We start from the raw sequence: 15372 nt of genomic DNA, 5'->3' as shown, positions 1-15372 counted from the left end.
CAAGGACTTTAAATAGAAAGAATATTGATGCTTCTGAACTTTGGTTTGCAGAAGTGTCCAGAGAATATCATGTACAAAAAAATGAAACAGAAAAATCAATGGATGAACAAACAAATCAACCCCAAAGTTCTCGCTTGAGGCACTAATGATCAGTCTCAGATTATCCCACTTCAGGCACAGGATGAAAAGATTTACTCTCTAGAGAAGGTTCTAATGCTGGGACAGAAAGAATGAAAGTCAAGAGGATGACCAACAGCAGGACAGATGGCCTTAATTTCAGTGGTGAAGACCTGAAAGAACAGACTAGAGCAGATTGTCATGGAGAAAATCTATGAAGTTACTTAGAGTTGAGACTGATGTGATGGCACTAATCAATCAATCAAAAATATTTGGAAGAATGCAGAAATTATTTGCATAAACTTTTGTTACATGTACATCTGCAGTGAGTAAAGAAGGAGGAAAGACCCTCTGTTAATTCAGATAAACAAGACTAAGCTCAGCCCAGGAAAGTGATTTACAAATATATTTCAAATAGTTCTTCCCGCTTAATTCCCATTAAGATTTTTAAAAAAGGGCGGAAGGGAAGCACATTAAGACTTGTAAAATCCAGTAGCTGCTCTAGTAAGAGTAGTTTTAGGTTTTTGTGGTGTATGTTTCTTATTGAGCTCTGTCTTTTAGGGCTTACAGTCCTAGACTCACTAGACATCTTTTACTGAATCTGAGAAATCACCTATCAAATGATTTCTATCAAGATATCAAAAATAATGTGCATTTAGAAACTATATTTTAAATAGAATTTATAATAATTTGAAGTCTCTATTAAAAAAGAGTTCCTTGAAAGAAACATTATTTTATATAATGATCAATGTAGCTGTATATTGCTTGAAGAGAACATAATAAATGAAATAAGAGGGAATTTTTAAAAAGTTAATCTTAACTCATTAATGATGGATGATGTGTTTAATGATGTGTAGCAATTATAACTTAAACTGATTTAGAAATTACATTGGTTGATTTCTATCATAAGACAAGATTCTGAAATAAGATTTTTTTAATGCTTTTAATTATTTTATTATTGTAATTTATTATTAAAATAATAAATACTAAAATCAATATTAATATTTTTACTATTACAATTATTATTTTGATTATTTAATTATTTCAATAATAATTGTTTAATTATAATTAATTGATATATAAATAAATTATTTAACCTTCAAAAGGTTAGCGCTGGCCCATTTTAATTATATATAGGGGATATACTGCTGAAGGAAGTCTAAGATTTCAATATTGGGCTCCATTTGAAATAATGCTGGTTTACACAGCACTTCTTGAAAACTATTGACACCTATAGGTGAAGGTAAATGATGCAATATAAAAGTCTGAAATTCTAGTATGTTTGTTGCATTTTTCCATACTACAGAGGAAATTGTAATTGACACAAATTTTATGTATAATCCAGAAAACTACACCTTTGTCAAATCTGTTATAATCCTAGTGCAAGCTATTTATGTGATATTGTCAACATTCAGGATAGAGGTAATAAATTATAAGTTGCGATAAAAGTTGTGTTACATTCAATATATAGATTGCATCATTTTAAGATAGTGACTACCTCTACTGTTTCCTGTTTCTGCAGTTGGAAACAGTACATAAATTAAGAGGCTGCAGCATTTTTTCTTTAGCATTATAGTAGCTATATAGCTGGTACTTTTTAAATGTGGTGAGACACAGGTGCCCACACAACTGAAAGATACAAGATTGGGATGATTAATATAGTCTCTCGTCTTTCCCTATTATTAGCAGATTAGACTATAATTACTCATCCATGGTGGATTTAATTGTTCATGGTTCAACCTTGAATTCTTTTCTTTTAATAGTAGTACAATCTCTATTGCAAATGTTTAAAACTCCACCAGGGACCTGCATGGCACAGTTGATTCAACAGGTTCTAACAGCTGCAGCTAGCATTGTCATAGTTTGTGGGGGGAAAAATTTCTCTAAGCATTGGCTGAGGAATTCTGGGAGTTGAAGTCCGCAAGTCTTAAAGTTGCCAAGGTTGAGGACCCCTGCTCTAAGGCACATGCATATTTCTAACCTTTGCATTGTTGTTTTTGTAAGACTGTGGACAGCGAATAAGTTTAAGAAACAATATAAACAGTGTTGTATTTTGTTTCAGGCTTTGGAAAGTGAATTTGTTTCCTGTCAACTGCACCAGTGGATTGATTTGATTTTTGGCTATAAGCAGCAAGGGCCGGAAGCTGTCAGATCTCTCAATGTTTTCTACTATCTAACCTATGAAGGAGCTGTCAATCTCAATTCAATAACGGATCCAATGATGAGAGAGGTAAGCATGTTCTTATCTGGGAGAATAAAAATTATGAAGAAATGTGGGACTTTTTGAAATATTTGTAAAGCATGTTTGATTTTATTGTAATTTAAAAGTTATTTATAGACTTTTAAAAGGATATTTTCTACCTTACCCACACTAACATATCACTTTAGTTTTATTTTGTTTACATATGGGATAATTCTTCAAATCAGGTCTTGTAAGTTATTAGCAAGACGTTCTTTTCCTTTCTGCCTTGTTTGCCTTGTTCTATTTGATCTTCTGTTCCTTTGATCTATTTGATCTTCTGTTCCTTTAGACCAGGGGTAGGCAACCTCGGCTCTTTTATGACTCATGGACTTCAACTCCCAGTCAGCATAGCTGACTCAGGAATTCTGGGAGTTGAAGTCCATGAGTCATAAAAGAGCCGAGGTTGCCTACCCCTGCTTTAGACTGCTAGGACAAGAACTTGCTACAGTGTTGTATTGTTTCTTAAGGCGTAGTGCTATGCTTAAATCTTATGGACTGAAGCTGGCAAACAAAGAAATCTACTATAATAATACATCATGGAAAATTAGTTCTTAGAGTGATTGTATGTGTAGACATGCTTACACTTTCCATCTATGTGCCTGGGTGTGAAAAGCTGTTTTCCCATAACTGTGCCAAACACCCCATATTGAGCATTTAACCTCTCTCAATAGGGTACATATAAAGCATTAGGGAAAACTGTGAGCACGGTACTAGGGAAACTGCTGACCCAATATTTAAATGGATAACAACAGTTTCTCTGTCTTTTCTCTGAGCCTGTTTCTTGGACAATGGTCTTCTCTCTACAAGGTTCCCTACATTTTATAAATGGAAAAAGCAGCTTGGGAAACTGAAAAGAACTTCTGAAAAGGGAAATATTGTGGCTAGCAAGTATTTTTGAGTAAAATGACTTTGAGGAGGTTCTGAAACTCCATGAGACTTCATGTAAAAGGGAAAAAAATATACATCACTGCTGAGTGTTCTCTTTGTAAACTTTACGTGCATTACTATAAGCTTTTATAACAAGAATTATGGATTTAAAGATTTTAATGAAATATTTACTTTCTAGATCCACTGGGGGGGGGTTGATTTTTTTTTTTTAGAAAAAGCCTAGGACGTTTTGTCATTCGTGCACCATTTTTATGCACGCACTAAAAATAAAACAAAATCCAGTGGTCTTTTTCATATGTAATCCTATAAGAACTTAATCTTTCATAGTTTAAAACAGATCTTTATCAACCAAAGAATATACAACATGTAACGTTAGATCTGGGAAACTTTATAAAATGCTGCTACATATTTAATTCACATTTGAAATTTTTTTTTCTGAATTTGTAAGAGAATAAGTATTTGAATAATTGATTTAAAAATGACTTGCACCATTGCTCCTCACTGGCATTATCAAGTTATGCTTTTCTGCTTGAATCCATTCACGGCCATTTTTATTTTGTTATAGTTAGCAAAGTTCACTTTTATTTATGATTTTCTGACATGCTTCTAATGAGCATAAACATTGGACATGAGACAGGACCTTCTGATTTCTGAGCCTTCCTACCATGATATATTAAGAGTATTTTAGGAGTGTGTATGTGTGTGTGTATGTTTATTTATTTAAAATAGTTTTCCAAGTAATTAGCTTCTCTTTCTGTGATAAACTTTGAGATGTGTATAACAGAAGCAAAGATGACTAACTGCATAGATATTTATTTGTTATTAGCCCATTTTCCTAGTCAAAACTAGTATAGAAAGCTGCTAGCATCACCATGAGGGTTTCCTAGCCTTCTGTACACCACAGTTAATTAACTAGAATTAGGTAAATTGACATGACATAAATTCTACTTGCAAACATATGTATAAAACAAGAAGTCATGGTATCCATGAATTCTTTGTAATATCTTTTAAAATACAAAGAGCTCAAGATTAGTAGTGTGATTAAATGTCTTTATTACACAAAGGGACATAGAGAATGCTGTTTTCTTTTTGCCAAAAAATTTGGATTTTTGAAAGAACAAAGAAGTTCTCACTGTGTTAATTTCCAAGATAGCCAACACATGTGGAAAAACAGCATTACAATAATTTGTGAATAAAAGGATCTGTTCCCTATTTTACTATTTCTATGATGTAATAGCTTAACAGTCTGCTGCACTTTAAACATTTATGGAGTCTTTAATTGCTTATGCTGAAAACAAAAGAATGAAGTTTACTGATACTTTGGCCTAGACTGTTTATTAGTAAAAATGAAATTAATTTTTGGAAACCTTGTGATCACTTAATATAGATGTAAGACTTCTGTTGCTCTTCTGAAATATTTGTTAATTTCTTTTTCTTCTCTTCATATCAACATTTTCCTAGATTTTAATTATTTCTTATGTTCTTCAAGATGTATGAGCTAAAGGGTAAAACAGACTAATGAAAAGATTTGGGCTATATGATGTTGCAGATTAGGAATAGAAAAAAGATATTAGTCTTTGATATTACCTCACAAACAGTGCATTACAAATAGCAAGAAGCTCAAGAATGATTTGTTTTAGTCTTTAATAAATGTATATTTTTTATTTTTTTAAAAAAGGATATCTTATATTGCATAGAAAAGAAAAAGAAAAAAAACATTAGTACTTTAACAATCAGGAAATGTAATGTACCTTGAAAGTAGCTATGTTTACATTCCATATTATGAACCAAAGAGAACCTTCAATGACCATGTCTTTTTATCACAGTAAGTGTTAATTCTTCAGGGTTTTGGCTTACCACAGGCTTTAGTCAGTCAAAAGGAAAATAAACATTAGCTAACTCTTCTAAAGTTAACATCAGAATTGAAATTGATTCTCTGTTTTCTTTAAGATTAGAAATAAGACAAAATTTCCATTTTTGTATTATTTTCCTCAAGGGCTTTTGAGGAAGAGGTGAGGTAGCTTATATGACATTTCTTTCCTAATTCCTATAACTACTGGATGCTCTTATTAATTTGTTCATTTCTAATATGTAAAGAATAGATTGCATTTTCTTTTATATTCTGCTGTTTATTGTTCAAAAATTGTGACAAGTCTCTTCTGGTATATTATGCCTTAGAGATTGAAAAAAATTATTTCCTACCATTACTGCTGGAGAATAATTTTTCCTTTCATTATAGAAGAAGGTAGAAGAAATATGAAAGTTCTATGCATATCTCCATGTAATCATACCAATATGTATATGATACACTGTCAGTCCATTTGATAAATGAATTTCTTACACACCCTTATACTAACTCATCATCTCCCTGTCTGTTAATCCGTCTCTTCAAAGATTTATTCTAACATTCCAAAGTTGAGAGCAACATATATGACCAGCATTGGCTTGATTGGTCAAAAATTATAAAATAAAAGTGAAATATTTTTGTTAGTTCATAAAAATAGTTTGCTGTATATAAAGAGGTTTGCCAACTTCTCTAAACATTTTAAATTTTACTGCTTTGCGATATGAGAGCCTCTGAGACCAATTTCAATGGAACACAGTTTCTTAAACTAACATATTGAAGTAAATGTCTATGAATTCACAAGTACATTGGGTCTTTTAAAAAGAAATGTTATAATTTAACCCAGGGAAAAATGCTTTAAAGGAAGTTGTTTATTTAGGATGCTTTATTTATATAATAATTCAAACTGGGACTATAAACTGTATATGTAAATATTAGGCTGAATTTAAATTTTCTGTTATGGATAGAACAGTTGTTTATGATCTTACAAAAACTTTCATAGGACAAGAAGATAGAAATGAATTGATTTATTTTTTTATAGCTCTTTATGTCCTCTCTACATTGATCCAGACATTTTACTAACTCTCTGGAATAAATTTCTGGAGACTGTAGCCAGTAAAGTTTATCATGGAAAAAAAAGGTTTATTCCTGTTTTAAAAATGGCAATTTTCTATAAAAAAATTCTATTGAGAGAATGCTCATGATAGTGTAACATCATTAGGATCCAAGACATTATTAATAACACAATACAAATAATTCTTACCCTGAAAAACTGCATGGTTCACTACTACATATATTGAAACTTGCTTAATTAGTAATTATTTAAAAATATGATGAAAATTCTTGCACAAAATAAATGCTAAGGCACATTTCTTCCTGGTTATATTGTTGAAAAGAATTGCAGTGGAATTGATGCACTTTTGGAAGGCATTAGCTGGGTTTGTTTGTTTGTTTCAATATCTTTTAACTTTTTATTGTTGTGAGCCGCCCTGAGTCCTCAGGGAGAAGGGCGGCATATAAATTTAATAAACCTAACCTAACCTAATTGATATGGTCACCCATCTCAACATCATAAGAGAATAGATACTAAAAATACAACATAACAGCAGCATAACAATAAATTACCAGCAGCCAACATCAAAATCGCAACTATCAACATAACCATCTCACAGGCTCTCCTGTACATTATAGTCCTGATGCCTGAAGACATAGCTAATTTTGAAGACCTTATGAAAGGCCAACAGGTTTAGGTCTCATTCATTTTCAGCGAGATGAAACTCCAATAAGTGCCACAACAGACAAGGTTCTCTTCCTGGGTTTTGCCAAGTGAAATTTGTTAGAAGACAGGACCCATACCTGCCATTCCTTCCGAGTCTGATGGGATGGGTAGATACAGTCAAGGAGAATTCAAACCAACTTTCTGCCAAAGATGAGAAAATCAAATAATTTCTGTATAGTTAAGTGCTATAAACTGTCATTAATTTCATAGGGGTGTGTTTGTGTGTGCTTGCATGCTTCCAGTACTGTTCAGTTTCTGTTGATAGTGGTTCTGCTGTTACTGTGTTGTTGTACCGCAGCTGGGAAAACATCTTGGATGGTTCTTTGGACGACAGAGCAGTTTTCTTCTTGGCCCCTTCTTCTCCTTAGCCTCATAGCCAGTGCTGGAACCTTTGTTTAGCAGTCTAGGGCTTCAGACATCTGATGTGGACCTTGTTATTCTGGGCACCATCCAAACCAGCATGATTCTACTACTTTGCATCACTCTAATATTTGTCATAGGCAGGTGAAGCATTGGGTATTTTCCCAAGGACCCCTATGGGTAAGGTAGGTACCAGCTAGGATTTAAACCCTGATCTCTCATGTTAAAGGTGGCACTCTAACCCCTACCCTATGAGCCATTAAACAATATCACCATTCTCTGTCCAAAAGAGTGAAGTGTTAGGAACAACTAAGATACTGCACAGAAGCCTCAAACTCCCAGGCTCCTGGTAGAGGACCCGAGATTGAGGAAGACACAGAGCATCCATAAGAGCAGAATTGAATGAATTTTTAATATATAGTTTGTTCCAACTAAAGCTGGACAAAGTATTTGAAAATCGCTATTTGAAGTTTTAAGACAGCTGTGTCTTCCTGAAAACTCAGGTGCTTCAACGGCTGTTCCCACTGTGCATCTGTGTTCATGCATTACTTGCTTATTTTTGCTGATGGAGCCAATTAAAATGTGAAATTTCTCTTTCAAATGCTTTTTGTAGTCTTTATTTTAACTTCATTAGTTTCTGCATATAGGTCTTATTTAGAAATTAGAAAATGTATCAAATATTAGTATGTTCCAGCAGTTGTTGCTCTGCTGTAATTCCCATTAACCCCTCACCACTGAGCATGCAGGCTACATCTGCTAGGAAGTTTAGCAACACCTAGAAGACAAACGAATTCCCACCTTTAATATACAATTTGCAACATTATTTATTTTATTGATTTTTTGCAATCTTTCATTTACATGACCCTTATTTCTTATCAGTAGAAGAGATCTACTGTCTTTTAAAAATCTCATGGGATCCTATGCTTTTCAAAAAAATCTTAGTGGCAACTGGAAATTTCAGTTTTAAATCAGTTTTAAATTTAGGCAGCGAGTCTTTCATGAAATCAAATACAATTTGTATTTACAGCATACTTCAACAGCTGCTAAATAGTTTCAAGTTATTTGCAGTTGTCTTTTTTATGGACAGGTGTTTCTGGATGCCTTATAAAATTTATATAATTATTAGAAAATGTTACAACATTGACATTTATTCTGAAAGTGTGAATTAAATAAATGAGGACTCCACATAGACACAGCTCAGAAGGTTTTTGGAAGCAAATTATCTTGGTAGAAGCTGTAGCCAGAAGTGTGCTGTCCAGATGGTTTGTTTGACACAGTGCAGCACAGGAACTGTGTGTGAAAAGCTAAATAAATGTTAAGGATTAGTCTAAACTTAATTGAAAACCTCCATGTAAAATACCATTAAATGGTACCAGTTTTTTTATTTAATTTTTGTTTAAATGTATGGAATCCAAACATACTATTTAGAGATGTAATATCTAATAGAGGCAGTGCAAGAGTATCTTTTGATCCATCGCAAACGTTGAAAAATAAGTTTTGGTCAACATAAGGATGTTAATAATACCAAAGTCAATATACTAACTAGAATTACATATTACAAATAACTTGTGTTTAAATTGGCAGTCTCTATAAGATATTCCTTTTCCACTGACAGTATCTTGTAGAAATTAACTCGAAATCTTGGTATGGCTAAGTGACTCATATCCAGCATTGTGAATTTTGATATGCGTCCTGAATGAGTTTTATCATAAATATGCAAATGTGATAGTTCCTAATCTCATATGGAAATCTATTTCAACCCCAAATATTAGCAGCACTGCATGTATTCTCTCCAGTCTTCTTTATAGTTTCTTTGAATTCCTTTGCCATTTTTTTCTTTGTCTCTTTGAAGTATTTTCAAGGCTCATTTTTCTTATTTTGCTTTATCTGCTTTTTTCCAGTAGCCAGAGATTTAGGTGTTCTCAGTGAGCACATCAATGTTCCAGACAAAGACACTGTTTGAAATTATCCATGAACCCAGTGCCTCTAAACATTACTGAGTGGCATTTGTTTCTGTAGGTTATGTCTGCTCTGCCTAACTGGTTTATTTCAGATTGGCAGCTGGGATTACAGTGTGGTAGATGGACGCTTTGCATGGTTTGAAGACTGCATGAAGCTGTACTAGGCCTCAGTTTAATATGTCTGGAATGTACAGGCTCAGATTAGAGAAAGTTGCAAAACACTGAGAGAGAAATAAATCGTTTTTGCAGGCTGTAATTACTTCTCTGTTTTAACTCACAGTTTCAGTGTAATTAATTATACATGCAGGAGTTATTTTCATAATTAGGCTGAACAAAAGTATGTTTTATTATTCTATTTTCTTATGTGAAAAGTATTGTTACAGTAAGATGGTGTTCTAAAGGACCTAGATTATATTTAGGTTTCATTCATCTTAATATTTTGAAATACACGTTGTTTCCATACATATGCATATTCTGGGGTGTATAGGTTATGGTGGAGGAAAGCAGCAACAGAAAGCAATATTGCAAAAAAAAATATATTTTATACAAATGCACACAAGCACATAAATACATGCAGACATACATACAAACATACCTAAATATTCACCCATTTCTTACCAAAATAAAGTAGGTAGTAGGTAGGTATAGATGGATTCCTTACCCAAGAGAAAATGCCCTATAAATTTGGATGCACAGAAACAACAAAGCATCAGTTTTCCAGGGCCTGCTATATAAAGACATTTGTACTAGCCTCTTCTCCAGCATGACAAATGAAGAATCCACAGATGGGTTGAACTTGCCTTTCTGCCCACCAGTGCTTAAAATTCATTGGATGATGACCTGTACCATAAATTAGACTTAATGAACAACTAGTTCACCATACTAGAATGCTCTGAAATTTGATAGATATAGTCTTTCACATGTTCACCTTTATGCTACCCCTTTTTTATTTTCTTTCAGTTTTTATATAAATTTTCTGTTTTAAAACATATTTTTACACCTTTTCAGCTTTTCTTAATTGTTTTAGATTCTGGTGTATCTTCTGTGAGTGGTATGAATGAATGAACCTTTATTATCAAAGTACAACATGTATACAGTGATATTGGCTGAGCCTCCCTGTGCCCCCCCAACTCACAGTGACAACAAACCCACCATCTTGTTACACCATGTGAGCTAATTGCACAACACACCGGCGTCGCAAGTCAATCATACATAGAGTTATTTCCCATTCAGGAGCCTGACAACCCATGGATAGAAGCTGTTCTTCAGCCTGTTGGTACATCTGGCTATACATCTATATCTCCTACCTGATGGTAGGAGAGTAAAGAGTTACCGACCAGAATGTGAGTCATCCCTGAGAATATTCCTTACTCTTCTAAGGCAGCGAGCCCTGGTGATGTCATCCAGTGGTGTCAGGGGACAGCCCACGATGTTTTGTGCTGTGCTCACCACCCTCTAATATCTTCCTATCTGCGGCTGTCAGGCCAGCATACCAAACCACAATACAGAGGATGCTCTCTATAGTAGACCGGTAAAAGAAGGTCATTAGTCATTGTTCTACCCTGTTCTTCCGCAAGATCCTGAGGAAGTGGAGTCTCTGTTGGGCTTTTCTGGCCACGTGTGTTGTACTGACTTTCCAGGTAAGATCTACACAGAGGTAGACTCCCAGGAATTTAAAGGAGGAGACTCTCTCCACACAGACCCCCCAATGTAAAGTGGGGCAGGTTCCTCTCTTTTCCTCCTGAACTCTAGCACCATCTCCTTTGTCTTGCCGATGTTCAGGTGCAAGTTGTTCTCTAAACACCATAAGGATAGTTTTTGTACCTCCCCCCTGTACGCTGTTTCAACTCCACCTGTAATGAGACCCACTACGGTGGTATCATCTGCAAACTTAATGATCGCAGTGAATGGATCGGACGATACACAATCGTATTTGTACAGTGAATACAGGTAGGGGCTAAGCACGCAGCCCTGTGGTGAGCCCGTGCAAAGCTTCAGCTTGTATTGATTTTACTTCCCCCCCCCCTTTACTTGTGCTGATCTATGACAATAATAAAGTTTTGATAATGATACTACATTCAGTAAAATTTATTCTCAGGTAAATGATTAAGGAATTGAATGATTAAATGATTGAACTGAATGATTATAAGATTAACTGGTTTGTAGTGTTTTGTTTTGTATGTTAACATGTTATTTATTTTCTATTATTATGAAAAGTATTCATGAAGACAGGGTTATCTTTAAAATCTCAAAGAGAGGCAGTTATGTGTAGGGGTTAAGGCACCAAGCTAGAAACCAGGAGATCTTGAATTCTAATCCCATCTACAGGGAGTGCAGAATTATTAGGCAAGTTGTATTTTTGAGGATTAATTTTATTATTGAACAACAACCATGTTCTCAATGAACCCAAAAAACTCATTAATATCAAAGCTGAATATTTTTGGAAGTAGTTTTTAGTTTGTTTTTAGTTATAGCTATTTTAGGGGGATATCTGTGTGTGCAGGTGACTATTACTGTGCATAATTATTAGGCAACTTAACAAAAAACAAATATATACCCATTTCAATTATTTATTTTTACCAGTGAAACCAATATAACATCTCAGCATTCACAAATATACATTTCTGACATTCAAAAACATAACAAAAACAAATCAGTGACCAATATAGCCACCTTTCTTTGCAAGGACACTCAAAAGCCTGCCATCCATGGATTCTGTCAGTGTTTTGATCTGTTCACCATCAACATTGCGTGCAGCAGCAACCACAGCCTCCCAGACACTGTTCAGAGAGGTGTACTGTTTTCCCTCCTTGTAAATCTCACATTTGATGATGGACCACAGGTTCTCAATGGGGTTCAGATCAGGTGAACAAGGAGGCCATGTCATTAGATTTCCTTCTTTTATACCCTTTCTTGCCAGCCACGCTGTGGAGTACTTGGACGCGTGTGATGGAGCATTGTCCTGCATGAAAATCATGTTTTTCTTGAAGGATGCAGACTTCTTCCTGTACCACTGCTTGAAGAAGGTGTCTTCCAGAAACTGGCAGTAGGACTGGGAGTTGAGCTTGACTCCATCCTCAACCCGAAAAGGCCCCACAAGCTCATCTTTGATGATACCAGCCCAAACCAGTACTCCACCTCCACCTTGCTGGCGTCTGAGTCGGACTGGAGCTCTCTGCCCTTTACCAATCCAGCCACGGGCCCATCCATCTGGCCCATCAAGACTCACTCTCATTTCATCAGTCCATAAAACCTTAGAAAAATCAGTCTTGAGATATTTCTTGGCCCAGTCTTGACGTTTCAGCTTGTGTGTCTTGTTCAGTGGTGGTCGTCTTTCAGCCTTTCTTACCTTGGCCATGTCTCTGAGTATTGCACACCTTGTGCTTTTGGGCACTCCAGTGATGTTGCAGCTCTGAAATATGGCCAAACTGGTGGCAAGTGGCATCTTGGCAGCTGCACGCTTGACTTTTCTCAGTTCATGGGCAGTTATTTTGCGCCTTGGTTTCTCCACACGCTTCTTGCGACCCTGTTGACTATTTTGAATGAAACGCTTGATTGTTCGATGATCACGCTTCAGAAGCTTTGCAATTTTAAGAGTGCTGCATCCCTCTGCAAGATATCTCACTATTTTTGACTTTTCTGAGCCTGTCAAGTCCTTCTTTTGACCCATTTTGCCAAAGGAAAGGAAGTTGCCTAATAATTATGCACACCTGATACAGGGTGTTGATGTCATTAGACCACACCCCTTCTCATTACAGAGATGCACATCACCTAATATGCTTAATTGGTAGTAGGCTTTCGAGCCTATACAGCTTGGAGTAAGACAACATGCATAAAGAGGATGATGTGGTCAAAATACTCATTTGCCTAATAATTCTGCACTCCCTGTAAGGTTCGAAGATAGCTGCATGATCTTGAGCCACTTGTTCATTCTCAGCCCTAGGAAGCAGGAAACTGCAAGGACTTGTCACCATGAGTCAACACTGACTCAAAGGCACAATGTAGCTACTCTATAAACTTAAATGTTAGTTTTCATATAACTTTTCCATCTCTGCCTTGTTTCTAAAGCAATATGCCTTCTGTATTTTGGTGATGTTTCTTCTCATTGCCTGAAAAATAGGCCATATTCTTCCTTAGTTCCCTGCAATAGTTTTCAGTGATTGTAGAGGCTTCAGAAACATGGCTGATAAATAAGGGCTGTATCATTGATTTGTAGCACCTAGAAATCTCAGAAACAGCAGGTGAAATTGCAAAAAGATGGCGAAGAGCTTTCTCTTTAGATGCAGTTCAGTTGTACGTATACTGCCTAAATATATATGATGCACAAATTGAAAATAAATAATGCATTTGGAATATTTTAATCATTCTCATTATTTTGACTAAATTTACAGATAATCTTGTATTTCTTTTTGTATTTCACATCCCCCCAACCCTTTTTTAAAATTACATTTTGTAGTTCTTTTCAGACATAAACATATAGAACAAGCACATAAAGTTGCTGCCAAAGAAAATATATTTGTCTGTAGTCTCTTTATTACTAGAGAAAGCAGGAAAACGTACTCATCTTGTAATTATTTATAACTTTCTCAGTATGACAAACACACAGCAATGAAGCAAATATTCAGTATGGTGAGTATTTCTTAATGTAATTTATGATAATCTTTTCCCATATAAGAATGTGTTGATGATGTCTTTCCCAGGCAGTGGAAGCTCAGATCCGAAGTTTTGGACAGACTCCTTCCCAAGTGCTTATAGAACCACATCCTCCAAGAAGTTCTGCTATGCAGCTGGTAAGTTGGGTCCAGATTTTATACTCTGGTAAAAAGACTATTCTGAATTCAAATACACAAATCTTTTTTTGTTTTAAACGTATAAAATGCAAATATTTTGCATGCATACCAGAACTAATATTTTTATAGTGAAATTTTTTAAAATATATATTCTTCCTCTGAAATTATAATCCATTACAATTTATTGGAATTCCACTGGAGTACATTTCATGGCATAAGCTTATTTTCTAAAATACTTTTTAAAATTTATTTTAGGGATCTTATTTAAGTTTAATCAGATGAATATAATATTTTTTAAATAATGATGCTCCATTTTAATTTCAGGGACAACATAATATGATCACAGTTACTAAACTCAGTGTGCATTTTATTGTTCTCTTTTTGTACATGGGCAGGTGTACAAAATATGGCTTTTACAAAGCTATATGTTCAAAAATATTCGGATGATATTCAAATCTGCTTTAGTATTTGATATTCCTTTTCACATAGAAATGTAATGTAGAAATAAAAGAGATATACAGAAATGGAAAGAAATTAATAATGTCTTTTGAAGTAAAAACAAAAATAAAATCAAAAGATAAATTTAATCAATACTGCTATTACCCAAATTTGTTAAAACGTATGGTATTAAGTTTGTGTAAACATTTTGAAATTAGTGTATGGAATTAGATCACTCATTTAAAGTCAGATAACACTATAGCTATTTGCTTGAAAATCAAGAATTTAATTCAGGCAATTAACAAAATCAGATCACACACATTTGTGCATGTCTATATGTATGTACTGACTGTGTGAGTTTAATGTGTATGCAAAAAAGATACAATTTTAGGGGTTCAGACCTCTGCCACAGAGGCAAACATGTGACTGACTATAGCATCTCTGCAAATGTTTTATAAACTATAACTTCAGAGAGGAGTTTTAAAGTTCACATTTTTATTCTATGTGTTTTAAATTCTTTAGGTGTTGAGAATGACAAAAATTTTCATTCCATGCTATGTTAACTTTTTAGATCACCAAATCAAAGTTTTACCACTGTAATGATTGCTTTAATCGCTAAAAGTTACCCTAATTTCTTTGGGTTCTGTGTGGAGAAGACATTAAAGGCACCATGGGCTGTGTTAAGTGCACAGGCCATAATATGCACCAGGTGTAGTAATTAGCAATCACAAGGATGCTGCCTATTTGTCTGGTTTGGTTGCTGTTGCTGTATCCCCTTGTGTTTTCACACCATCAGATAGCTGGATTTAATTGAGGCCACATCAGATGAGGCATTACTGACACCTTTAATTGAATGAGCATCCAGGGAGGATTAACTCATAATATTGATTGGCTTTTAGCCACTTGCTCAAAAGTGTGTCTGGGTAGCTTATTAGTTGTTTTTATTTACACCT

The 15372-nt window shown here is 34.7% G+C and overlaps 1 protein-coding gene across 2 annotated transcripts in view; it reads left to right on the top strand.

Annotated features, from left to right (window-relative positions):
• The window catches only part of LRBA (LPS responsive beige-like anchor protein), a 370314-nt gene that overhangs the window by 325035 nt on the left and 29907 nt on the right, over positions 1-15372 (top strand). For both annotated transcript variants that reach the window (XM_083367801.1, XM_083367800.1), the window contains exons 48-49: positions 2180-2347; positions 13892-13981. In XM_083367801.1, coding sequence (XP_083223927.1) covers positions 2180-2347; positions 13892-13981 — 258 coding nt within the window. The remainder of the gene's footprint in view (positions 1-2179; positions 2348-13891; positions 13982-15372) is intronic.

Source organism: Vipera ursinii, assembly GCF_947247035.1.
Source record: "Vipera ursinii genome assembly, chromosome: 7".
Taxonomy (NCBI): domain Eukaryota; kingdom Metazoa; phylum Chordata; class Lepidosauria; order Squamata; family Viperidae; genus Vipera; species Vipera ursinii.
Note: the sequence above shows the minus strand (reverse complement) of the source record. Positions and strands in the feature narration are given on the sequence as shown.